Raw genomic sequence first — 26,112 nt, 5'->3', positions numbered from 1 at the left:
GATGACAGGAGAGTGACTGATGTTTTGCCAGGGGCAGATTGGCCAAGGTGGGTGTCCGACGCCTTCACCGGCGTGTTGTGTGAAATTGCTGAAAATGAAGAAGAGGGCTTTCGGAGGAACAGGAGGTTGCATGATTAACCCTCCTGTTAGTGGTTTGCGTGTGTTTCGACCTCCGTGGGTGGAAATGGGGTAATTTCTATTAAAGTGGAAGGTCAGCGGGAACATCACGCCATCTTGTCCCTGACTCAGCGTGGTTGTCACGGTGACCTTGTCATTGGGCTCTAACTAGGGAGTGGCAGCTAGATTGTTTGGCCAGTAAGAGATGCTTACTGTTGCTTGGACCCACCTTCTCTGCAATCTGATTGGTTATCTCTCTGAACCAATCATTTTTCGTTCTGCCCTCAGAACACTTTTGTGTAAGTTAAACTCCCATGAGCTGCTCATCCCCGAATCGACACAGTGGCTGCTGCCGTACCGAGGCCCCATGCGAACGGCGCTCTTGGAGTTCGATGTCCAGAATCACTCCCAGCCTTCAGGGAGAAGGTTTAATTAATACCCCCGGGAGATTGGCCCGTAAGCCTCAGATAGGTTTAATGCAAGGTCCAGATGGTTTTTGGCTGCATGCTCCTCAGAGTGAAATCAAAGTTGTGTAGCTGCCTTTGTTTTTCTCTCATCAAACAGTATTTATTGATGCTACAAATGGATGTCCCCTTCTGGGACGCAAACCAACAACCTACATGTTCAGGTCGACATCTTTAGCCACCCTGCTGCTGGCGATGAGTAAAGTCTGGGATGTAAGGGCCTTTTTGCCGAGGTGTAGCTGTGCTTCTCCGCGAGTGGAGTTGCGGTTGCGATCCGTCTCGCGTCGGTTAGCTAAGAGGCTGTCATGGTGGTTCTGCAGCTGGAGTGTGGTGAATGCGGCACATCTGTTTGGAGGGGTGTGGAAAGACAGCTCACCTGTCACTGAGCTTTGATGGCCAGCAGCCAACCCCCCCCCCCCCCACCCCAAACACTGGTGTGTGGAGCACATGACCCCCAGGTCACACGATCCTTCATCTGTTTTATTGAATCGACGCAGCTCTCCTCCCTCCACACATGAGCACCTGAGACTAAAATCGATTTTCTACCTCATTTACCTGGATGAGCTGGTCTCCGTGTGCTGCTGCCTGGGCTCGGGGGGGCGTTTGGGGGGGGGGGCGGTTTGTGGGTGGCATGGTGGCTTTTTCTTTTTCTTTTTTTGTTATTTATTTTCCTTCTTAATCAAGCGAACCTGCAAGTTAAATATTTGTGGTAACATTTTCCATGAATGCCGTGTCTAAGAATCTATGAACACATTCATAACACATTACAATGCATTCGTTAAGCATTGTAAAGTTGGTAATAAATATTTCTCAAATGGCGTAACACATTATAATCATGTTTATTATGCATTATGAGTGCTTTATGAAGCTGTCATCTATAATGCACTATAGATACCTTCATAATCCAGTACAAAGCATCCTTAATTTTTATACCGACCATTATAATGCATTATGAAGGTATCTGTTGTGTGTTATAGATGAGAGCTTCATTGGAGCTTATGAAGTATTATAATCAACACTATAATGCCATATTACTGTCAATAGAAGATGATGTAATGCTTTATTAATTCTTATACCGGCCATTTCAATGCATTTTTAAGGAATCTATAATGTATTATAGATGACAGTTTCAAGAAAAATGTTACCATATTTTTAATATCTTTTTTATTTTTCCTTTTTATGTATTTTCATGTTTCTACATTTTAGTACTTATTCTGTGAACTTTCATCGTTTTAGTTTTGTAATCCTTCTCACGTGTTTGAGTATCAGCATTTTCACGGCACTGCTGGTGTGCCAGTGCATTCACACACGTAACTGATAAAGTTCTTCAGTCTTGAATCTTGAATCCGGCCCGCCTTCCTGCGACGGCCACAATCCCACGTGCCGTTGATGTGGTCTCTGCCCTCTCTCCCTCTCCCCATCGCTTTGACCACCTCACCCCCGGCCCCCCCGCCTCTACAGACACCGGCCCCCACTCCCGCCTCTCTCTGCCGGGTGCGGTGCTTTAACTAAATAAGCGTCGGGGGGGCCCTTTCGGATCGATGGTAACGAGATTGGTCAGGCATGCTTTTCCGGATGTGCCGTAATGCAGGTGGTGGCCCGGGGATTGGGGGGGTGTATGGTGTATGTTCTTGCCCAGAGAGCATGGTGGGAGCTGTAATGGTCCAATAGACAGCCTGAGGCCCACAGTGCTGGGGCAGCTTGGTCCGACAGGCAGGATGTCATCAAGCAGCTGATCATGTGATCTGTCCCCACCAATAGTGTGAAGGCAGTGTGTTTGACAGGAGGCCCTGTACCCCTCTGAAGCGTACAGACCCGGCGGCATGCTCAGCGGCTACCGTCTGATGTTTCACGCTGTCCATATGCCGTTCTCAGGCGCTCAGTGTTCAGGTCGTTCTGTAGTGTTCAGGTTTACTGGGCTCGGGTATGCAGCTCAGCTTTTCAGGCCGTCGAGTCGAACGTTGAAGTATGTAGGACTCGGACGCCGTGTTCAGAAGCATATGACTGTGTTCAGGCTTTCCGATTTTCCATGTGTGATGATGTCACCTGCCCCCCCCCAGGCATGGAGCCCTCAGGCCAGGCAGAGCGGAGACCCCCCGTGACGCCGTCGTCCTCTCGCTACCACCGGCGCCGCTCCTCTGGGACTCGGGACGAGCGCTACAGATCAGGTACGTCCCGGCCGGCCACACGGGGGCGCACAGGAGATGGTGTGTGACACCTACGTGGGTGCTGATCCCATTCTGGGCTTTACTTTCACTGTTGGCTGCCCCTTTCAACTCCCCTGTGGAGCAACATGCTGTTGGGTTGAGCCCCAAAACCACCAGGTTACCCAAGGACTTCAAGTATTAATTACAATTAATTAAAGTCTTAATTATGCTTAGTTATTCGGCCAGATGAAATTTATATAGTAATTTATATAGTTATTCTCCCAGATTTTTTTTTTTTTACTCAATCAGTTTAGGGACTTGAACCCATAACCCTTTGGACAATAGCTTGGCACATTGATCGCCATGCCATCCACTGCACACCCCATGCTCTGTATCAGGGGTTTTCAAACTATGTTGAACCACGGAAAACAGACGCTAATGTGCGATGACGAGAGTGACTAAGAACTGAGCCCCCTGTCTTATTTGCACGTTGTGTGAATTGGAGGATGATGCCGGCATTTCGTCAGTTTATTAAATGTCTCTGCGGACCCCCTGCGACTGCAGCAGGGAAAACTCGGCGCCGGTGTTGGGGAAGTTACTCACAGAAGTAATCCATTAAAGACAGAGTTGGAAAGTTGAGGTCCAGGAAGTACCAATCCAGACCAAGGTCACAGTCACAGAGTCACAGTCACAGAGTCACAGTCACAGAGAACTCAACTGGCACAATCATCAATGGGCTCCCTATAGAAATGGCACGAGGTCATGCGGTATTTTGGGAACTAATTATTGGGGGAGGGGGTCATCTGAATAAGCCACAGACGTATGAGGTCCCGGATTGGCTAGTTTATGGCATACCAAGCATTCCTCAACATTTGGGCCAGTTGGTATGTGGGCTACAATTGGCCCTGCTCCCCCACTCAGTAGAATTTACCTTGGGGGGAACCCCAGCATCCAGTTTGTAGGTTTGATTTTGTGGCTGTTTCTCAGCATCTCAATATCTGTGCATGAAGAAAAAGGAAAAAAAACAGGAAAAAAAAAAATTATCATTTGCCTCATTCTGGTTTGATGGCTTATTGGCTGCTTGTGTCTGTTGGGGCTGTAACTGAAAGAATGTGCCGGAATGCTGGAATCGAGTTGTGTACACTTTGTTTGTTGACAGGACACAGACACACACCACACTGTGGTAACATATACTGTAAATAGGATGATATGGGGCTGAGATCGGTGTGCGAGGGGGAGCACCTGGCCCCCGGCCCCCACTGTGTCTTGCGGCACCGACCTGCCGCTTGTGGGAGCCGTTATTTACCGGCCGGGAGTCTGCACAGGCGTGGGGGAGTCTGCACAGGCGTGGGGGAGTCTGCACAGGCGTGGGGGAGTCTGCACAGGCGAGAGGGAGTCTGCACAGGCGAGGGGGCTGCTATTTACCCACGAGCTCATATGCGGCGATGAGACTGGAGGGTTAGAGTTAGGGTTAGGTTAGGGTTAGGGTTAGGGTTAGAGTTAGGGTTAGGGTTAGGGTTAGCCTAGGGTTAGGGTTAGGGTTAGCCAAGCGTGACGGCCGCTCGCTCGGACCACAGCCTGTGCCGCCTGGCTCGGCTTTCATGAGTTTCTGCCAAACCTTGTTTTTCCTTATTTATATCTTAAATGCGCATTTAAGCTGCTGGCTTTATCCTGTGCTTATTTTCACTGAATCGTTAACTTTGCTGCTGTACAGACACTGGCTCAGAGGGTAGGATGCTGCGCTTGTGATCGGATGGTTGCAGGTTCTAATCCGGTGGTGAGCTGGGCCCTTATCCCCCCCCTGCTCATTTTTCTCAAAAATGATCACTTTGGATAAAAGCATTAGTTAATATAAGGTAACATTCTATCCCTGGGTGAATTTATACAGCTCTGTGCTTCTGTGGAATCAGCTTGGGCTGCCCCCCCCACTCCCCACCCCCCACCAAGGATTAGTTTATTAACCTTTAACTCCATTTCCAGACTACATCCCATGCAATGGTACCTATGTATCGTTAAGACCTACTATGTTAAATCTGTTTGGCGACCGGAGCAGAGCTCCATATTTCAATCTCGAAAACCTCTGATGGTCCATCGTGCGCCAAGCGACCTGCTTTGATCTGCCGCCATGATGGCGCCTTGATGTTTATTCAGTTAGCTTTATGTGACCCGAAGCAGAGAGCTGCCGCGAGGTGTCCTTCCCTGCCAGGCCTGCTGAAATGACGATGTACACTGAAATGACGATGTACACTGAAATGACGATGTACACTGAAATGACGATGTACACTGAAATGATGATGTACACTGAAATGATGATGTACACTGAAATGACGATGTACACTGAAATGATGATGTACACTGAAATGAGGGGTTATAGCCATTTAGGTGGAAGGAATGTAACTTAGTTAACTGAAATGTGGGATACTTTCTAAAAAAAAAAAACAAACTAAAAAAACAAACTAGAAATGTAGCTTCCATCGCCAGGATTGGTTATTAAATCCCTGATCGAACATGAAATTGCGGGCCGGCTGAGGCCAGCTGGACCCCGACTGGGGCTGACCGCTTTCCAGAAAAGCTGCCGGATCAGTGCTGATACTGTTGTAGTAGGCTTTGTCTGCTTGGGTCTCGCTTTCTTTTGTTTTGGTTTCTGGTTTAGTTACTGTGCTCTGGTTTCCAGGAGGTTGCTGGTTTTAGTCCCCTATGGGGCTGTGTTCAGCTACCCTGGGTAAAATTACTGACGCAGTTACTTAGTGCAAGGAAGGGGGCCTTTGAATAGCATTTTTGCCTTTTTTGATAATATCGGAATTTATTGTGATTTAACGGACTTTTGCATATTCTCCTTTGTTTTTCTTGGTTTATGTACAGTTAAGTGCATTAGTGGCTGTAATTTAGCCATAGTATTTAAATCCCATCGTGGGCGGAATAAAGAGAGACTCCAGGGTCACTATGGATAAGTGGATGGATGGAGCGATGCATGGAGGAGTGGTTGGATTGAAGCTTATTCTTTCTAGACGTAGTTTAAACAATTTGAAGAAGAGTCATTCCCTTGTCTGGGGGTCAGTGTGTGGCTCAGGGGGTTATGACACCCTGTGATCAGAAGGTTGCTGGTTTAAATCCCAATCTCAGCAGAGTGATTTCACTGTTGGGCGCTTGAGCCCCCAGTAACTCCAGCGACTATCTGACCCTGCTTTCTGTTACCCAGTTGCACGTTGCTTTGGGTAAAAGCATCTGATATAAAAAAAATGCAAATGTAAAATGTAAATGAACTGGTGCCTCATTATTCCGACACACTCTGTAAGTGACCCGTCGGGCATTTCGGAACATCAGTAAGGCCTTTGTCTCCCAGTCATTATGAGTTATGCTGCTTTCTACTGGCTTTTTTTTTCCTCCTGGGCCTCCTCATGTGGGACATCCCATAATAATCCGATTACAGCGTGCACAGGCCAGCAAGCTGCTGTGCTTTTCTCCTGCACCGGGTTGCTCCCTCATTCAGGTTCCTGCTGTTGTACCTTTGAACTGTGGCTGTTGGCTTTCAAATGACGAATGCGCTGTAATAAATGGTATAATAATTATAACAATGATACTTTATCTATTCCCATGGGGAAATTCTCTTTCCACTTTGCCCCATCTTGCTTTCCATACAGGTGAGAGGAAGCTGGGGGGGGGGGTGGTCACAGCGAAGGGGCAGCCAGCTTGCGGCGCCCAGGGAGCTGGGGGTTAAGGGCCTAGCTTAAGGGCCCACAGACATGTGACTATTTTCCCAAGGCCGGGCTCGAACCGGCGACCTTCTGATCATAGGCACAAAGGCTGAGCCACACACAACCTCTGAATGTATATATTTTTCTGGGCGGAATCAAAGCCATCATAGATGTTCCACAGAGAGGGCAGCGTGGTCATAACAATCTTCAGCTGTTTTGTTGACCCGCTAGAGGAACCATGTGATCACTAGCTAAGTGCTACTACTGCTGCGTTTGCTGTTTATAGTAGTAAGGTGTACACTCTGTGTCTGATTTATTAGGTACCCTTGCTTGTTAATACAAACAGCCAGCTCTTCCCTGCAGCCAATCACATTGCTGCAATTCCATATATGGGTCATACTGTCCTCCGCCTTAAGGAGGCGACAGTGAACGGGCTGTGATTGTCGATGCCAGACGCGGTGATTCCGGGATCTCAGCGGCAGACGCCCTCCGGGGATTTTCACGTGCTGAAGTGTCTAGACTTCATGGTGTGGTGAACAGAAAGCATACAGTCAGGGGCATTTCTGTGGTGCAAAAAACAGCCCGTTAATAAAAGAGGTCAGAGGAGAGCGGCCCAGACTCATTACAGCTAACAGGAAGGCCGCGGGTGCAATTCCAGCTCGATATGAGAGTGCTGTGCAGAATGATGCAACTCATGTAACCTCGAGGTGATTCCAGAAGCGAATGGGTTCCTACCTGATGGCCAGCAGCTCTGTGTGCCTGAGAGTGGTCACTCGGCGCACATTGATGATGTCACCCTTGAGAAACAATGGGACTTGCGGGATGAACTGTGGAGCAACACACTTGCAACAGATTCAAATCTGATTGCATGGTTTTACTCAGATACACTAAATCCCCCTTGTTCAGATTGGCTGTCACTCCAAATTAACAATATTTTAGTCTGCTGTTTGCACGATTTCTTGTGCTTATATTGTTTTATTTATTATTTGCAAGTATTGTACAACACTTCGGTAGACTTTGATGGTTTTTAATGAAACCTTAATAAAAATATCGTTATTTTACGGCCAGAAGGAGATACGGGGAATCCTACGGCTAGCTGGCTTTCTCGTGTCGGCGCAACTGAACTTCTTGATCGTACAAAGATGGCACCTCGAGTCAAAACCCAGCAGACTGTGTGTAGATGTTGTTGCCATGAAAGCAGTTAGTAATGGGTTTGACATTTGTTTGGATGGTTTCAGTGGATGTGTAGAATGTTCTATAGGGACAATGTGTCTGTAATGATTAAGTATATCTGCCTCCCTCACAGTCTCCCCTTAATTACTGTGTGTCTGAAGGGTTAGAAGGTGATCGTCGCACACAGGGGCGCAGATGGTGGGGGGGGGTGGGCAGCATGGCTGGATAAGCTTAAAGGTGGAGACTTTTTGCTCATTGCCTTGTCATACCCCCCCCAACTTCGAAAATCTGTCCTGCTCCCCTGCCTGCACAGAATAGCTCTGTGGGGTGACTGTGTGGGGACACCGGACCGGACGTGCGGGTGTCTGACCAGGGGGCTCCTCTGCTTATGTCCTACAGTGCAGGTGTCTGATCAGGGGGCTCCTCTGCTTATGTCCCACAGTGCAGGTGTCTGATCAGGGGGCTCCTCTGCTTATGTCCCACAGTGCAGGTGTCTAACCAGGGGGCTCCTCTGCTTATGTCCTACAGTGCAGGTGTTTGGACCAGGGGGCTCCTCTGCTTATGTCCCACAGTGCAGGTGTCTGACCAGGGGGCTCCTCTGCTTATGTCCCACAGTGCAGGTGTTTGACCAGGGGGCTCCTCTGCTTATGTCCCACAGTGCAGGTGTTTGACCAGGGGGCTCCTCTGCTTATGTCCCACAGTGCAGGTGTTTGACCAGGGGGCTCCTCTGCTTATGTCCCACAGTGCAGGTGTCTGACCAGGGGGCTCCTCTGCTTATGTCCCACAGTGCAGGTGTCTGACCAGGGGGCTCCTCTGCTTATGTCCCACAGTGCAGGTGTCTGACCAGGGGGCTCCTCTGCTTATGTCCTACAGTGCAGGTGTTTGACCAGGGGGCTCCTCTGCTTATGTCACACAGTGCAGGTGTCTGACCAGGGGGCTCCTCTGCTTATGTCCCACAGTGCAGGTGTCTGACCAGGGGGCTCCTCTGCTTATGTCCCACAGTGCAGGTGTCTGACCAGGGGGCTCCTCTGCTTATGTCCCACAGTGCAGGTGTCTGACCAGGGGGCTCCTCTGCTTATGTCCTACAGTGCAGGTGTCTGACCAGGGGGCTCCTCTGCTTATGTCCTACAGTGCAGGTGTTTGACCAGGGGGCTCCTCTGCTTATGTCACACAGTGCAGGTGTTTGACCAGGGGGCTCCTCTGCTTATGTCCCACAGTGCAGGTGTCTGACCAGGGGGCTCCTCTGCTTATGTCCCACAGTGCAGGTGTCTGACCAGGGGGCTCCTCTGCTTATGTCCCACAGTGCAGGTGTCTGACCAGGGGGCTCCTCTGCTTATGTCCCACAGTGCAGGTGTCTGACCAGGGGGCTCCTCTGCTTATGTCCTACAGTGCAGGTGTTTGACCAGGGGGCTCCTCTGCTTATGTCACACAGTGCAGGTGTTTGACCAGGGGGCTCCTCTGCTTATGTCCCACAGTGCAGGTGTCTGACCAGGGGGCTCCTCTGCTTATGTCCTACAGTGCAGGTGTTTGACCAGGGGGCTCCTCTGCTTATGTCCCACAGTGCAGGTGTTTGACCAGGGGGCTCCTCTGCTTATGTCCCACAGTGCAGGTGTCTGACCAGGGGGCTCCTCTGCTTATGTCCCACAGTGCAGGTGTCTGACCAGGGGGCTCCTCTGCTTATGTCCCACAGTGCAGGTGTTTGACCAGGGGGCTCCTCTGCTTATGTCCCACAGTGCAGGTGTCTGACCAGGGGGCTCCTCTGCTTATGTCCCACAGTGCAGGTGTTTGACCAGGGGGCTCCTCTGCTTATGTCCCACAGTGCAGGTGTCTGACCAGGGGGCTCCTCTGCTTATGTCCCACAGTGCAGGTGTTTGACCAGGGGGCTCCTCTGCTTATGTCCCACAGTGCAGGTGTTTGACCAGGGGGCTCCTCTGCTTATGTCCCACAGTGCAGGTGTTTGACCAGGGGGCTCCTCTGCTTATGTCCCACAGTGCAGGTGTCTGACCAGGGGGCTCCTCTGCTTATGTCCCACAGTGCAGGTGTTTGACCAGGGGGCTCCTCTGCTTATGTCCCACAGTGCAGGTGTCTGACCAGGGGGCTCCTCTGCTTATGTCCCACAGTGCAGGTGTTTGACCAGGGGGCTCCTCTGCTTATGTCCCACAGTGCGGGTGTTTGACCAGGGGGCTCCTCTGCTTATGTCCCACAGTGCAGGTGTTTGACCAGGGGGCTCCTCTGCTTATGTCCCACAGTGCAGGTGTTTGACCAGGGGGCTCCTCTGCTTATGTCCCACAGTGCAGGTGTTTGACCAGGGGGCTCCTCTGCTTATGTCCCACAGTGCAGGTGTTTGACCAGGGGGCTCCTCTGCTTATGTCCCACAGTGCAGGTGTCTGACCAGGGGGCTCCTCTGCTTATGTCCCACAGTGCAGGTGTTTGACCAGGGGGCTCCTCTGCTTATGTCCCACAGTGCAGGTGTCTGACCAGGGGGCTCCTCTGCTTATGTCCCACAGTGCGGGTGTTTGACCAGGGGGCTCCTCTGCTTATGTCCCACAGTGCGGGTGTTTGACCAGGGGGCTCCTCTGCTTATGTCCCACAGTGCAGGTGTTTGACCAGGGGGCTCCTCTGCTTATGTCCCACAGTGCAGGTGTTTGACCAGGGGGCTCCTCTGCTTATGTCCCACAGTGCAGGTGTCTGACCAGGGGGCTCCTCTGCTTATGTCCCACAGTGCGGGTGTTTGACCAGGGGGCTCCTCTGCTTATGTCCCACAGTGCGGGTGTTTGACCAGGGGGCTCCTCTGCTTATGTCCCACAGTGCGGGTGTTTGACCAGGGGGCTCCTCTGCTTATGTCCCACAGTGCGGGTGTTTGACCAGGGGGCTCCTCTGCTTATGTCCCACAGATGTGCACACAGAGGCAGTGCAGGCGGCACTGGCCAAGCACAAGGAACGCAAGATGGCCGTGCCCATGCCGTCCAAGCGGCGCTCCCTGGTGGTGCAGAGCTCCATGGACGCCTACACCCCCCCAGGTGAGCGACATGTGACCATCCAAGGTAAAGTAACGGCTGTGAGTACGCCTAGCCCGTGTGCCCGTGTGCCCGTGTGGCACCACTCACCTGCATGCTTCATGCCACCCGTCCAGCCCTAATGTATGTGCGTGTCAGTGCCCCCACCCCGGCAGGTAACTGGATAGGCTCCGCCCACTGTCCACCTGCACAGAACAGCCATTTAAAGAAGCTCTCTGTGTTTTTGTGGGGGGGGGGGGAGTCAGGGGATGCCAGATTTTGACTGATAAAGTAAACCTATAGCCATGTACCACATGTCCATCATGCCTTTAATCGTATTATTGGCCAAAGTAAAATATCATTGTAATTCTGATATATTAATGATTATCACCTACACAGTCAAAAATAGCTGTATACTTTGCCTTTGAGTACTTAAAAGTAAGTTTATGTGAGACCTCGGTGTCATTCATGACTCACAGCTGTATGACTAATAAAGTTTAATTCAAAACTTCAGTGCTGACCGTATGTCATGCAGCACGCACAGTCTGCTTCCCCGTCCGAATCAGGGAACGCGGCCTTCCGGAAAACACAGAGAGGCCGCCCTCCTTTGGCAGGTGGGCGGGGGAGGGGGGGAGTGATTCCTCAGATGGTTGTCGCTGTGGATTACGCCTCGTTAGAGCCGTACACAAACCACATGAGACGGCTCTCTGTAATGCTTTCCCGCCCCGCCCCCCCCCACACCATGTTCTCCATAAACCCTCAAAGCGCACTCAGCTCTGATGGTCCTGCTGGAGCGGCCTCATTACGCGCTCGCCGTCGTGCTGACTCAGATGAAAGCGGCTTACACCCTTGGGCTCCTGAGGGACGGCTGTGGAGTAGGTGGCATGTAAGGGTCGCGCCCCCCCTCCCCCTCCCCCGGGCTTCCAGCGAGACACTCTGCGCCGCTGATTCCTAGTTTCTCATTGACCTTAGAAATCAGTCGTTTCTGTGGATTATGGGAGGCAGGTGGATAATTTGCCCTTTGATGCTGTGTTTTATATATGAGCTTTAACCATGAAGCCCGACGTTTGGTCTGAGTGCTCATCCATCCTACTCCTCTTAGGGTCACACCGTCCTCCTACTCTTAGGGTCACACCGTCCTCCTCCTCTTAGGGTCACACCGTCCTCCTCCTCTTAGGGTCACACCGTCCTCCTCCTCTTAGGGTCACACCGTCCTCCTCCTCTTAGAGGCACACCGTCCTCCTCCTCTTAGGGTCACACCGTCCTCCTCCTCTTAGAGGCACACCGTCCTCCTCCTCTTAGGGTCACACCGTCCTCCTCCTCTTAGAGGCACACCGTCCTCTTCCTCTTAGGGGCACACCGTCCTCTTCCTCTTAGAGGCACACCGTCCTCTTCCTCTTAGGGGCACACCGTCCTCCTCCTCTTAGGGGCACACCATCCTCCTCCTCTTAGAGGCACACCATCAGATACTACCTGGTCATGCGACACAAGGCCTTGGCTCCTGTTTCGTTGTTTCATCAGGAGGTCAGGTTGGCCCCTCCCACTGGGCACCTCTGGGAGTGCTGACTTTGGGTGTGCCCGTGTGTGGCAGACACAGAGGACCTGCAGTCAGTGGAAAAGTGACCTGGTGCATTCTGGGATGCTGGTGGACTGGACTAGACTAGCTTGTCTGAGGGGGTTTGTGTCCCAGTCGTGTGTCCACAGCTTGGCTCTGGAAACTCGGGGATGAAATTGCTTGGGTTTCATTGAACTTGAGACCTCTAAATTACTACCAGAGATTATCACCGTAAGTTCTGCTTGTTTATATTCATATATACAGTACATATGTTTTTGTGGACTAAGATTATGCCTCAGAGCTACGAAGTTTTCAGAATGTAGCTTCTGCTTATATCCCTAGTTATCGAAATTAATACAAATATTTTTAGCTAATGATATTAATTTCAAAATGAATAAAAATATCTAGGAAACAATTAAGAGACTCTTAAAATTATCAATTATGAATGATCAATTTTGAAAGAATGTTACAATTATCACTGGAAAAATATGAGAGGTATGTTTTTAGGTGTAAAATGTATATGATACATTTGTGATAGACGTCCACTTAAATACCTACGATCTGCATCGCTATTAGGATGTTATTGAACATCTTACCAACGTAATGTGATTTTAATGGGCTTAACAACATAATGTGATTATGGATCGGTACCAAACACTACTGTCATCATTACTGTTTATCCTTCATCATAAAGGGGAAAAAAGCAGGCGGTACTTCGGGATGCACCGGTGGTCTGTGTTTCGGGATGCACCGGAGGTCTGTGTTTCGGGATGCACCGGAGGTCTGTGTTTTGCGATGCACCGGTGGTCTGTGTTTTGCGATGCACTGGTGGTCTGTGTTTCTGCGTACTCTGTGATCTGTTAGGTCTGGCGCAGGGCTTAATCCACCAGGGATCACGGCGGACCTGGGAGATTCGTGGCGGGCAATGTGACCTAGGGGTTGCTAGGCAACGGCTGATCCAGTGATCGGCAGACACAGCAAGGCGGACGCACGGGTCAGACCTAGACCTCCTGCTTCGGGGGTTGGGTGGCACAGTCGGGAATGGAAAGCTGGTTTTCCAGATTGTCTTCGGGAATGAAAGTTCCACATTTCCTTGCTTTCTTCATCGCCCTGACAATCCCTCTCTCCTCTTTGCAGAGCGAATACAAAATTAACCTGGATGCACTATAAGCAGTAATTATTGGGATAAAGTTTGTGCCAGTTTATTTTCTCCACTGTCGATTTTTGATGCTCTGCACCTGGCACTTCACTGCATTTCCAGAACATCTTTCGAGCGTTTTGGTGTTTTGTCCTGTTTGATGCTGTCTCAACACAAAGCATCCCCTTCTTATTCTCCGTTATCCGCCGGCAACGTGCTAGGCTGACATGGAAGAATGGTGGACATTGGATGCCTGGACAGGAATTTGTGCTTATGATTCAGGAGATGCCTGTTAATGGGTGAGGGGGTGGGGTCTGGGGGGGGGGGGGGGATGCTCGACATGGCGCATAAAGGCACCCCACGCGCCTCATTTCAGGGTTCAGAGAAAACGCTCATGCCCACTGGCTCAGTTCAGTTGCAGCGGCAGGCGTGTGAACCGTTTGGAAAAACCGCAGATTCCCCATGGAGTACAATTCTGGCTGATATGTGAGGCCATCATTTCTCAAGACGTGCCCAGTCTTTTCTGGAGCTCGCCTGCGACATGTTTCCCCGGTGGGGGGGGGGGGGGGGGGGGGTACTGGTCCTCATGAGGCTTAACACCTCACAGTGTGTAATAACTGCCTGGTCTGTTCCACATCCAGACTGCTGTTTTGTTTTTCACCATCTTCCTGCACTTCTGCAGTGGAAACGCTCTGTATGACCATGCCATCTTGCTTTATGCTGTGTCCTGTGTCTCAGCGACGTGCATGTGCTGTGTTAATGTTTGTCGTTTGTGTGAAGTTGGCCCTTTGACGGAGCGTCTCAGGGCGCCTCATGTATCAGAGCACTTGGGCAGGTTCTGGGAACACAGAGGTGCTCTGAACCTGACCATGTAAAGACACCTCCGTCAGCCACATAGCTTAGTGTGATTTAACCACCTGGAAACAGAACGTCCACCGGAGCTCTGGTAGTGCTGTGCTAGAACAGTTTCCGGTGTATATAACGGAGATGCATGTAAAGGAGATGGAACGTGCGCTGTCTTGCTTATGGAGTGCATTGTTCTAACATTGTGTGTCTTCAGCACGACAGAATGCATCTTCTCACTTACTGTTTGCATTGAATGGCGGAGAGAGCTCCCGGAATGTCCCAGTGTTCCATAATGTTTGGTTTCCATTTGCTCTCAGCATTCTGGGAGGTCTGGGATATTTGACTTCCATTTAGTCTGTGTTCTAGGTTATTTGATGTCCATTTAGTCTCAGTGTTCTAGGTTATTCGATGGCCATTTAGTCTCAGTGTTCTAGGTTATTCGATGTCCATTTAGTCTGTGTTCTAGATCGTTTGCTTTCCCCTTAGTCTCAGTTGTCTAGAATGTTTGTTTGTGTGCCGTTGTGGTTCTAACCTAGCTTTTGTCTGTTTTTGTTTTCCTCCTGGCCCCTCCCACTTTCAGACACATCATCGGGTTCCGACGGGGAGGGTTCCCTGCACGGCGAGGGCACGCCCACCTCCAGCCACGGCAGCATCAGCATGGAGCACTGGATCAGTCGTGCCATCCACGGCTCCACCACCTCCTCCACCACCTCCTCGTCCTCCACGCAGAGCGGGGGCAGCGGCGCGGCCGGCCGGCTGGCCGACGTTCTGGCCCAGACGCACGTTGGTGAGTTGGGGGACGCCCCCCATCCCCGCCCCCCCACTCGGGCCCCTTTGGCCCTTCAGTGACTGTGGCCCCGCTTATGTCCTCCCTCCCAGTTCTGCTTTCACGAGGCTGAAAGCCCGACCCCATCGGAGGATCACTGTCACTCTCAGCCTGCCTGCGCTCACGTGCGACACTCGGATAGTTTTACTCCTTCCTTTCAATAGGAGATTATCTCTAAAAATAACAACCCTAAAGCCCTTTATACCCCAGACCATTTTAGTATATTTGTATTAGTGTATAACTATGTATGTTTATGTTTGTATGTGGATTTTTGTTTAGTTCATCACGTCACCGATTACTGCTGCAGTTTTCCGGAAACATTTACAGTTGACAGCACTGTTTGGCAGTATTGTACTGCGGCAAAAATATATCTGGGGTATAATTGGTTTTGTGCTTTAATGTTGCTTCTGGCTGTCTAACAACAGAAACACACTGAAACAAGAGCCCCACTCCCACCAGTTTGCCCCTAAGCCATGTGGCAAACATTTGACACAACTATCATAATGCCTATTCCGTGAGCTACATCCAAGCTATATTATTTATTTATCCCACAGGTAAGAAAGTGACTGGATCCTGTCGTATGTTAGTCTCTGCAAAAGTGGTTGACAGACGAATTCGGTTTAACCCTAACAATGTACTTTCTAACTCTTTTGCGCCTCTTCGTAATTCTGTCACCCAGAAGCAGACAGTCTGGGAATAAACATGGATTATTCATTTTTACAAACCTGGTTACTAGTAGCTGATTTATAGGCTTGATGTTAGTGTTTGTTGGTGCTCTTTGCCAGTTCTTTGTTGAAGGTTGTTCTGTCTGCACCGAAACAGCCAGTCCCCAGTGTATCATTCTGAGCTTCAAAGACAAACATATTTAATTGCCCCTTATTTCTCTACTGCCCTGCAGCGGTTATGTCTGTCTGTGTAGATAAGTCACTTTTGTTTAAGATGAGTCCCGCGCGGTATCGGGCTGGCCGGCGCTGTTTGCCAGGTGCCCCGTGACCCCGTGACCCGTTCTGGTGCGCCGTCAAGGCCCCGTCCAGTGGCCGTGGCCCGGGACTCTGTCAAACACGGTTCTGGTTCTTCCTCGTGTCCAGGACCCATAGCTTACCTCTCGCTGAAGAGGAAATCCGCGCCTGGGCCAGTCGAGAACGGGAACTCGTTGCGCCGGTCCTGCGAATTTGGATCAGAACTCGTCTGGCCGCCCCTGGAGCCAGAGGGTCAGTATCCTGGCACCAAACCCCCCCCCCCCCACCCCCTCCATCCACCCCACCCTCCCATTGGTGTGGCGTCACTGTCCTGTGTTCTTCACGCGTTCGTTAGAACCATTTCAGGAATGATAAGCCCAGCTGGGGCTGTTTGGCCCTTCGTGCGTCCTGCTGTCATCCATTCACCCTTTCTGAGTAAGACTCCACATCCAGCCCATCCCTGAGAAGTGTGTCCCTGTGCGTGTTTGCGTGTGTGTCGGTGTGTGAACATGTGCACGGACGTGCAGCCGTTCTATCCCAGCCTCGTGCTGGACTCGAGTCCTGCCTCGCGTTTGATCTTTGGCAGCTTGCCGGCGGATCCCTGCTCGGCCCCCCCCCCCCACCTGATAGCCCGCTTTTACGCACTCCTTATCCTCTTAAAATGCGCCCTTGCCCACCCTGGGGCAGTGAGCGTTGCGATGCCCGCCAGCGTCCCAGTGACGCTGGCGGGCAGAGTAGCGTTTATATTTGCATTTGCTGCTCTAATGAGGCATGTGCTCACCTCACTTGGGTTTGTTTATAAGCTTGGGGGCCACGACACTGCGTACAGTGTGAGGTTTTGCTCATTCTGGGGAAACGTGTTTGGGTCTGTTGCCCTGTTGCCCTGTTTTTATCTTTTTTTTTTTTAATTGCCCTTTCCTGCCTCGGTGTGATTGCGTACAACGTCTGTATTTTGTTATTTACGGTCCAGCGGGATTCTCTGAACAATCTGCATCGGGGCGGAACATTCAGCGTGTTCCGGGAAACCGAACCTGTGTCTTTTCTGTCGGCCCCTCGACCACCAGGATGGAAAGGATCCATTAAAAGCCGCATCGTGTTATTTTTTCAGACTCTTCCAACTCCCAAGTCCGGCAGCCCACCGGGTCTCAGAGTGTCAACTTTGCACTGCGTTTCGGGCTATTTAGTATCTCGAGTATGTCTGGCATCTCGTCCCCCGTTATTCCTGACGGCTGGCTACACGCTCGCCACGGCAAATACGTCACCAAAAAGTCTCCCGCAGACCTCACCAGCCTCGAAAACAGAGGCAGATGCTACAGAAAATAATAGACACTCCGCTTCTTCCCATCGTGCGTTTTCCTCTCTTGCCAAATTATTAAGGGTAACGATATCGAGCCGTGGGGCCTCCTGCCGTGGCGACACACGTGTTGCTTATTAAAACCCCATGAAGATGGCGTGTGATTATGCACTGGGGTGGAAGCCAGATCAGGGATCCGTGGCCTGAGGGGTCTGTGACTGCACTCTGTGAGCAGGGCCGGCCAAGCCGGCCGCCTTTCGTAAACAGGCGCGGCCGTTTTCCCTGCCCATGACATCGAGGAGATCCCACAGCCCGGCCGCTCTGCTGCGATCTTCAAAGGGCCTCCTATTCATAACCGTACACCTGCCTCATTATCAGATTTTATATATTTTTTCCCTTCCCACAGTTGCCGTTTTAATCAAACAGTTGTTGGGCGTTTCAGTTGGTGTTTCCCCGCAAGAACGCTCTTCCCAGCATAATCTGGTTGTAATTTAGCTTACTGTTATTTATCAGGATTACGCCGCTTAAGTTTATGGGTAAAACGTGCGCTTCTGATGTGCTTTTTTTGTTTTATTTTAAAGATTTCAGAGAAACTGACCAAATGAGGAGCGTATGCACAAAAATTAAAAATTACAAAATGAATTGATCACTTTTTTAATTTCATAAGCAAAAGAGCTGTATTAAGAGCATCTAAGGCACATTCGCTGGATATTGCCGTGATCTGTATGAATATAAAACCAGAGAATTCTTGCTCTTGGTATCGCTAAGCCTTAGCTTCTGTGAGCTGGTTGTGCTTGATCACTCTAAAGACTCTTATATTCAGCTTTGGTGTAAGGACTCATATTCAGCTTCAGTGTAAGGACTATCAGCTTCAGTGTAAGGACCCATATTCAGCTTCAGTGTAAGGACTCATATTCAGCTTCGGTGTAAGGACTCTCACATTCGACTTCAGTGTAAAGACTCTCAAATTTAGCTTCGGCGTAGGGATTCTCGTATTCAGCTTCAGAATGAAATGTTCGTTTCCTTAGAGCCTCTCAGTAAAATTCAGGCCCCTCACTCCACCATCCAAAACATCTTGAATACGTTACACATTCCAAAACTGAAGAATGTTGAGTAGATGCTCTAGAAATATGCGCAGACAGACCGTTAGCCCTTAACTCTATGCTGGGAAATTGCAGCATACAGCAGAGAGTGGAGGCCATCGCAAGGAGCACGTTGGACATTTAGTAATATAGAATCACCAGAGTCTACTCACGTGTTGATGCTGTTTTCTGTTCATAAAGCTCTCTATCATTTCTTCATGCTCATTGTTTCCATGTTGATTCACTCATATGTTGTAGTTTAGGACTGCAGTGTGCAGAGAGAGTCTTAATAAGTATCATGCGTCATTTAGGCTGTAGATTGTGGGTTTTCTGTTCCTCAGTCTTTATTGTCCCTGTTTATCTGGCTTGTCTTGTATGGAATAAGACATGCTCATAGAAGGATCTGATTTTTGCATCTGCTGGTTAATGGGTAGCAGGCTGTTGTACTGAGAGGTGCATTGTGGGACATTTAGTTCCAGTGGGTATTTTGTTTAATCCTCAGAAGCAGTGCTCCTGTCTGGAGCCCCGTCCCATTTTCCCATCCATTACACACGTTTCGCACACATGCTACTTGGCTGATTTCCCTTCCCCCTTCCCTAACCCCCCCCCCCCACACACACACTGTCACGCTGTGATTAACAAGGTTCCCTCCATGACCCTGCCCAGAAAACCACTCGGCGCCCCCAGATGTCACCAGCTACGCATCAGAGCACAGCGCCCAGGTGGAGAGACCACAGGTGTCCACCACTCCCCGGCCCGTCACCAAATACGGCAACGCCGAGCTCATGGAGACTGGAGATGGTGAGGCTCGGGGGAGGGGGTCTGGGGAGGGGCAGAGGCGAGGGGAGGGGCAGGGCCATGGGCCGAGGGCTGGTGTCTGTTGGCCCCCACGCCTGCCTGAATGTTAGTGTATTTTTAACCTATTAATGTCGTCTGTGAGCATATGGTTTCCAGGGAAACACCAATGGGAGGGACTCTGGGAGATCAACACAGGGGCATCGACTTTCATGCGAATACGTCTGCACTTTGACCCGGGGCGTCTTCCCTCTGTTCACGCTCACCGACGTAATTGACAGTGAGGATGAGAAACGGCGCGCGGAGGCCGGCTGGCGCTGGTACAGAGCCGCGGTAACTCTAGACGTAACGGTTTTGCCTGGGGATGCTTCCGTTGCATCACCTGGCGGTAGTTATCTCCGACACCCCACTCCGAGGAAAACGACGCCTGGATATTTAAGCACCGGGTCCTTTTTTTTATTGCATTTCATCTCTCCCGGGAAGCACATCTCTGTTATTACGGCGAGCCCATCAGACGTTTTAGTCGATAATGTTGTGAGCGGGATGCGTTTTCTGCCGTTCAAAAAGTGTTTCTAAAAAAAGACACGGTCCTGCTGGGTTCCTGCCAATGGCGGCTTTGCCCGCTCCTCTTCCGCAGGAGTCCCCGTCAGCAGCCGTGTCTCAGCCAAGATCCAGCAGCTGGTGAACACCCTGAAGAGGCCGAAGAGGCCGCCGCTGAGGGAGTTCTTCGTGGATGACTTCGAGGAGCTCCTGGAGGGTATGTGTGATGCGTACGTGGGTCGACACGCCCTGTCTGGGGGTGGCTGGATGGGATGACGGAGAAGGGGCAGGTAGGGCCACTTGGCCCCAAAACGTGGGCGGGTCATTGATCCAGAACTCCCACCCTGGCCTGCTGAGCTCACAGTGTTGATCCAGGGCGAGATCATTCACAGCGTATCTGGCAGTCCAACAGCCGGACCCCAACCAGCCGCGGCCCGAAGGTGCCCAGATGCTGGCCATCCGCGGCGAGCAGATGGGAGTGGTGACCAACTGGCCGCCGTCCCTGGAGGCGGCCCTGCAGCGGTGGGGCACCATCTCGCCCAAGGCGCCCTGTCTGACCACCATGGACACCAACGGCAAAGCACTTTACGTCCTCACCTACGGTGAGTGCAGTCAGCTCACAGCCAGGGTGGGGAGAAAGGGACAGGTAAACAGGCTGGAGGAATTCCAGTTAAACTGCAGGGTCTTCAGGTTTGGGCAGTCATATGACCCTACCCTGGATGGATGGATGGATGGATGGCTTGCATAATATGACCAGCTTTGTTTTTTCTGGGTTTTAGTTAATTCAGTTGAACGTAATAATATAAAATAAATGACAGTGGCTGTGGCGGAGGGGGGGGGGGGGGGTCACATTACGGTTTATCTGTGATTTCAGTCATTAGTTAATTGGTTCTTCGGCGCATACATTCCCTTGTTGCCAGGTGACTGGTTTTCAGCTATAAGCCTCTGAGTGACCCCTGTGGGGTCACCCTGCCCCCCCCCCCCCCCCCCCCCCCCAATAAGAAACAAAGCATCGACCATGGCATCTGTCACTAATCTAATTATTCATAAACCAGAAGCATTTGTTATTTCTAGGGATAATCGCTTGAGCTGCACAGCGAAACTCACCCCAGGCCTAATCTGATTTAGTTCTGTGATTTTGTTTTGGTAAATTCCCTGTTCTGCTGTCTTGATATTCTTACCAGTGGCCCTGTGACATATTGTATGTGCAGTGTGCATTTTCTTCTCTTAAATATCTATATTACTGGAAGTCAGTTGGGGGCAGGGGGGCCAGCTTATATGGAGGGACAGAAGGTAATCCTGTCATCTAAGAGTCAGGTGTTCCTGTTCCTGTTCCTGTTCCTGTTCCGCACCCAGAGGTGGAAAAGCGCTACTGTGTGCCATTGTTTGATTTCCTGCTGTTTTCATTGAAGCACATTGTGTGGCTTTAACAAGCAGCTCTTAAAATCACCTGTTTTTTTAGGGGGAGAGGATTGTTTCAGAGTGATGGACAAGGCAAACAATTTACGGCTCATAATTGGATTCCGGCTTTCTCAATTATTATGTTAAAAACCTTAATTAGATCTCGTTTCTGATAATTCTGTTTCTGTACACGGAATATGAAGAGACATAATTGTTTGTGGTGTTTGTTTATTCTTGGATCCATGCGAAGACTGACAGCTCAATCGGCTAGATTTGATTTTATGGAAACTGAGCCGACGGGCCCGGAGGACGTAGCATCTGAGTCCCAGCCTTGGCGGCTGTTCTCCCTCTGACCTTGCTCTTAATTAATAGCGTTTGCAGACATTTTATGACAGTTTTTTTCCAATCCGGGACCCACACACAGTCCAGGTTTTCGCTCCCTCCGAGCCCCCTTCCAGGCAATCCACATTTTTGCTCCCTCCCAGCTCCTGGTCGGGAGTAAACGTGTGGACCGTCTGTGGCTCCCCGGGGCCCGGATTGGGAAACACTGTGTTACACAGATGGGTACCATCACCTTTCTCTCCCAGGTGTCTTTTTTTAAACCCCCACTCCCCGAGAGAGATTCCGTAGGCAGCCACTCTATCATGGAGGTGAATGTCTGTAATGTGATCACCTCCCAGGCTGTGTGATGCTATTATTGCATAGCGCTGGCTGGTATGAGCAGGCCTGCCTTTGTGGAGGATGGCACCCCAACTGTTCATGCGATGACCTTTTGGGTGCGGCTGCATCCACCATATATGGATGTCAGGGAGTCACATGTTCCTCAAGCGCCCAATCACGTTTCAGTTCATCACCTTGTATGTTCTAAATTCGTTCATTGTATGTCTCCGCTGTGCTTCTCCTCATCCCCAGCTCCCATGTTCCTCATCATGAGTTCTTCACCATCCTTCTCCCCCATGAACCTTAGAGGACCACCTACTTATTGCGCTTTTATTGTTCCACTTCCTGTATCGCTCTCTTTTGTCTTGTCCTGAATTGCATCGCTGTTTTGTCCTTTATCACACAGATTTTTGCCCCATTGCCCGCCCCCCCCCCCCCCCCATGCACTTTTCCCCTCCTCTGCATCTGTGGCAGAAGAATTTCTCTGCGTTCCTCCGAACACGTGACAATAAAAACTTGAAACACGAACTGCGGGAAATCCGATCGCACCCGAAATTTGATTTCCTTGACTCCCAGATTATCTGCTGCTTTTATTGCTCAGGGAAGAGCTTACGTTAGCGTCTGTCCTCTGGAGTGCGCGTGCGTCTTTCACGGGGATGGCTGCCGCGGCAGAGGGAGAATGGCCCATTACGTCCGCAGGCGATGAGAAAGTGCATTTCTGTTCGCCGGTGGGAGCGTATTGATTTTGCTCGTCAGACTGTGAAATGCTGCTGAGGCAGGGCTGGACCGCCGCGGGCTCCTGTGCCGGGGCCCCTGTGCCGGGGCCCCTGAGCCGGGGCCTCTGGTGTCACACGCCGTCTCTCTCATTCCCCTCTCCAGCTCCAGCTTCTGAGGAGGGATCCACACTCCCGCTGACTGTTTTATAAAAGCTGCCTCACACCAGATTACATTTCTTGCCGCTCGCAGCAACATAAATGTAAATGTAGCGCGTCCTACGGTTTCGGTGGTTTAGGTCACGTCAGCTTCTGCGTCTCTCTGGCTGACGGGGTCCTTGATACGAGGCGCTGCCCTGGTCATCACTGCGGTTCTGCAGATGTAAAAGGCATTGTCTAGGATTTACATATTCTGACTGGGAAGTTACTGGTATGAAAAATCAGGCGCGTGTCTTATTTTAGCTTGCACTCCTGAACAAAAGGTCCTTTATGATGATTCGGTCATTGTTTGGAAGGACTTGCTTAGAAGGAGGTAAGACCTTGTCAACCCATTCATGAGAAGGACGTGACTGAGGGTGCACCGAGCTCCGAATGACCGAAGGAAGCTTGGTGTCTTGTTGCACGGCCGGCTTAAAACAGACCCCCCTCACCCCCCAGCTGCCCGCTTCCACCAGCTTTCATCCATCCCATTAGATGGTCTGTCGGGGTGTTGCTGGCAGATGACATCATGTGGTCATGTGACACGGCCTTTTAGGTCATGAGCTCCTTGAGGAGGTAGAGGGAGCCACAGAAAACCCATCCCCTCTGTGAGCAGACTTGGACGCAGACTTAGATTATTACACATCGCCGGACAGTTATTGGGTCGCTCAGTGGGGTAGCGTGCTTGCCTCATGCTTCCAGGGTTGGGGGTTCGAATCCCCCACCCCCCATTTTACAGTCTCAATAAACAGTCCAAAGGCATGCAGTTAGGCTAATTGGTGTCTCTGTAATGCCCGTGGTGAATTAATGGCACCCCATGCATGGTGTGCCCCTGCCTTGTGCCCGTTGTTGCCAGGGATTGGCTCCAGGCCACCATGTGACCCTAACCAGGATAAACAGTTGCAAAATGGATGGATGAATGCACTGTTGTCATATTAGAATTGATTAATCTTGTCTTTAATTGCATTTAAACTGCTCCGGCTTCTCATGTGTTTGTGTTTTGGCTGTTTCTCCTGTTTGAGTCTGCTGGGATGCGATAGGGCGGCAAACCGCAGCCGGGAGCCCTGCTCTTCATCGCGTACTTAATGCCCATTGACATAAAATTGGCCATTGAGTGCTCAGGCTGCCATCACGGTGAGCGGAATTGTGTCATGCGGCGTCGCGCAAACAGCCCGCTTCCCTTTATGCCGACAGAGCGCTTATTTGTTTGTACGCCGAGCCTCTGGTAGTTACCGATGTTCCCTCGCGGCTGAGGGGAGACGGTCACGCCCACGGGCGGCGAGCGCGGCACGCCGTTCACCGGCGCTCCTGTGAAAAGGCGGTTGTCATGGTTACCGTCTTCGGAAACCCTGGCCTGCGGGCAAAGTGCCGACGGGGATGATTTGGTGACGGGCGACTGACACATGCCAGGACGCGGGCGGAGCGCCGCGCCGCTCTGTTATTCCTCGTCGTTCCGCTTGATTCCCTCCTGGCTGGGATCAACGTGCCTTTTGATGTCTGACTGCACTTGTAGCGGTTAAGTCAACTCTGGTCACTGCCCTGTTTTTTTTTTTACGTCTCCCCACCTGTCTGGTAAGTTTATGCACAAACTCTCCAAGTATTTATTTGTGCTTTGAATGCTGACTAAGGATGGATCGACGGCAGCCGTTCGCATGGAAAAGCCCCTTTGCTGTCGGAATGCTTCTCAACGAGACACCCGGAAGCTTCTAGCTGCTCACTGTCTGCCGTGTTTTCTGCTGCAGGCAAACTGTGGACACGGAGCATGAAGGTAGCCTACAACATCCTCCACAAGCTGGGAACCAAACAGGAGCCTATGCTTAGGCCAGGAGATCGGGTGAGTGAGCGTGCCGGGGCCACACTCAGCCAGCAGGGGGTGCTCCTTCCTGACGGCAGGCAGCATGGGCCTGGGGTCTGCACCTAGTTAATTGTTAATGCAAAAATGATGGAGTAGTTGTCAGAAAATGGAACCATTATAGTATCTCAAAAGGGTTATGGACCACCCTGAGCTCCAGAACAATTTCTGAGCCCTTTTGGTGCCTAGAAGGATGGTGCTTCATTCTTCTCTAGAAAATTGAATAATTAGCTCATGATGCTGGTGTCATGGAACCATAGTGACTTCTGTTACTTTCATTATGGACGACTCCTTCCACATCAGAGTAGAAAAGCATCATCATTCTGAGGCACTTCCGTTGACGTTAGCTTGTCCTGTAAGGATCCAACCTGAGCCGTGAAGGGTCACCCTGAGCAGAGCAGGGCCTCCAGAACCTCCCCTCCAGGGAGACGAAGGTCCAGGCCGCGGATGTGTGTCGGCTTCGTGAGGAGGGCGTGAGGATGGGTTGACTCCCCTCGCCGTATGGCTTTCCTCCTATTCTCTGAAGACCAAAAAAGTCGTGAGGCATCCATGCAGTTCGGCTGCAGCACGTCGTCCTTCTCTGAGCTTCTCTGTACTCGCCAGAACCGCCTGCAAGCGCCTTTGACTGGCATCTGCGGTCCTCTGGTTCCGAGCCGCTCCTGTTCCGCCCCGGATCGTCACGCAAGGCGGGGATCCCCACGCGACGAGTTGCACCTTCACGCGGAGCTGAAGTTCAATTTGCTGTTAGCTCATGTTGTCGTGCTATCAGACTTCTGTGTGTGCGTCGCCTGTGTCAGCTACCGTCCCTTGTGGAACCCACAGTGATGGTATTTGAAGCTGCCAGACCTGCCCCAGAAATCACCCCCCCTCTCTGTCACTGAGACTCTTCCAGTCAAAATAATGCAAAACTGGTGCTGCCCCACATTCCTCAACTTTAAACTTGATGAAATGTCGATTGATTAATTTTACACCTATGAGGCAGCAGCTGCTTTCAGTACTCTGTGTAATACTCATTAATACTTGAAGTGTTTCTCTTGTTCCGGTGGTATTCAGGCTTTTGTATTCATTTGGTGACACTTTACTAAACGGGTCACAAAAACTTAGTAATATTACAGTTACTACTGAAGGTACAGATTATGAACAAATCATTAACAAATATAGTTACTCCTTAAGATAAAATATGCATCACGATTCATTAACGATGAACAAACATGAGGTCAGTGTTTCACTTGTGTTATTCAATACTTGTTCCTTCAGTGGTTCCTTATGTAGTTCCTTTGGTAGTTCACTAAGATTTACGGAATTAGATAAGGTAACTTACAGTACGTAACTGTATTCCAAGCGTAACGCGACGTCATCCAGAGCAGAAGCTTCATAAGTAGACGTAAAGAAGACCTCAGCCCTTGGACACGGGAACCATCAGGAGCCCGTCAGTATGAGCTCCGTTCATCCCTTACAGCCTCTTAGACTGTGACTCTGGCCTGTGATCACAGTGTTATTTACTGGGCTCTGGAGATCCATGCTCACTGGTGGTCTTGTACACTTTAGATTCCAGCCGTTGTTTTGGCCGAGTCCTCCCGGTCTTGGGCTGGATGGAAGCCACGGTTTTGTAGTCTGTGGTTAGCAAGTGTTACTACAACAAAAGGATTCCCAAGACCAGC

At 50.7% G+C, this 26,112-nt stretch overlaps 1 protein-coding gene across 17 annotated transcripts in view; it reads left to right on the top strand.

Annotated features, from left to right (window-relative positions):
* LOC111840224 (disco-interacting protein 2 homolog C-like) overlaps nt 1–26,112 on the top strand; it is a 112,781-nt gene that overhangs the window by 52,304 nt on the left and 34,365 nt on the right. For 10 of the 17 annotated variants that reach the window (XM_072710850.1, XM_072710857.1, XM_072710845.1 and 7 more), the window contains exons 3-10: nt 2,642–2,749; nt 10,491–10,640; nt 14,712–14,918; nt 16,046–16,168; nt 18,959–19,093; nt 19,725–19,844; nt 20,032–20,229; nt 24,342–24,433. In XM_072710850.1, the coding sequence (XP_072566951.1) occupies nt 2,642–2,749; nt 10,491–10,640; nt 14,712–14,918; nt 16,046–16,168; nt 18,959–19,093; nt 19,725–19,844; nt 20,032–20,229; nt 24,342–24,433 (1,133 nt within the window). The remainder of the gene's footprint in view (nt 1–2,641; nt 2,750–10,490; nt 10,641–14,711; nt 14,919–16,045; nt 16,169–18,958; nt 19,094–19,724; nt 19,845–20,031; nt 20,230–24,341; nt 24,434–26,112) is intronic. The other 7 variants (XM_072710852.1, XM_072710846.1, XM_072710844.1 and 4 more) reach the window with 3 other exon arrangements.

Source organism: Paramormyrops kingsleyae, chromosome 4 (assembly GCF_048594095.1).
Source record: "Paramormyrops kingsleyae isolate MSU_618 chromosome 4, PKINGS_0.4, whole genome shotgun sequence".
In the NCBI taxonomy this organism is placed as follows: Eukaryota; Metazoa; Chordata; class Actinopteri; order Osteoglossiformes; family Mormyridae; genus Paramormyrops; species Paramormyrops kingsleyae.
Note: the sequence above shows the minus strand (reverse complement) of the source record. Positions and strands in the feature narration are given on the sequence as shown.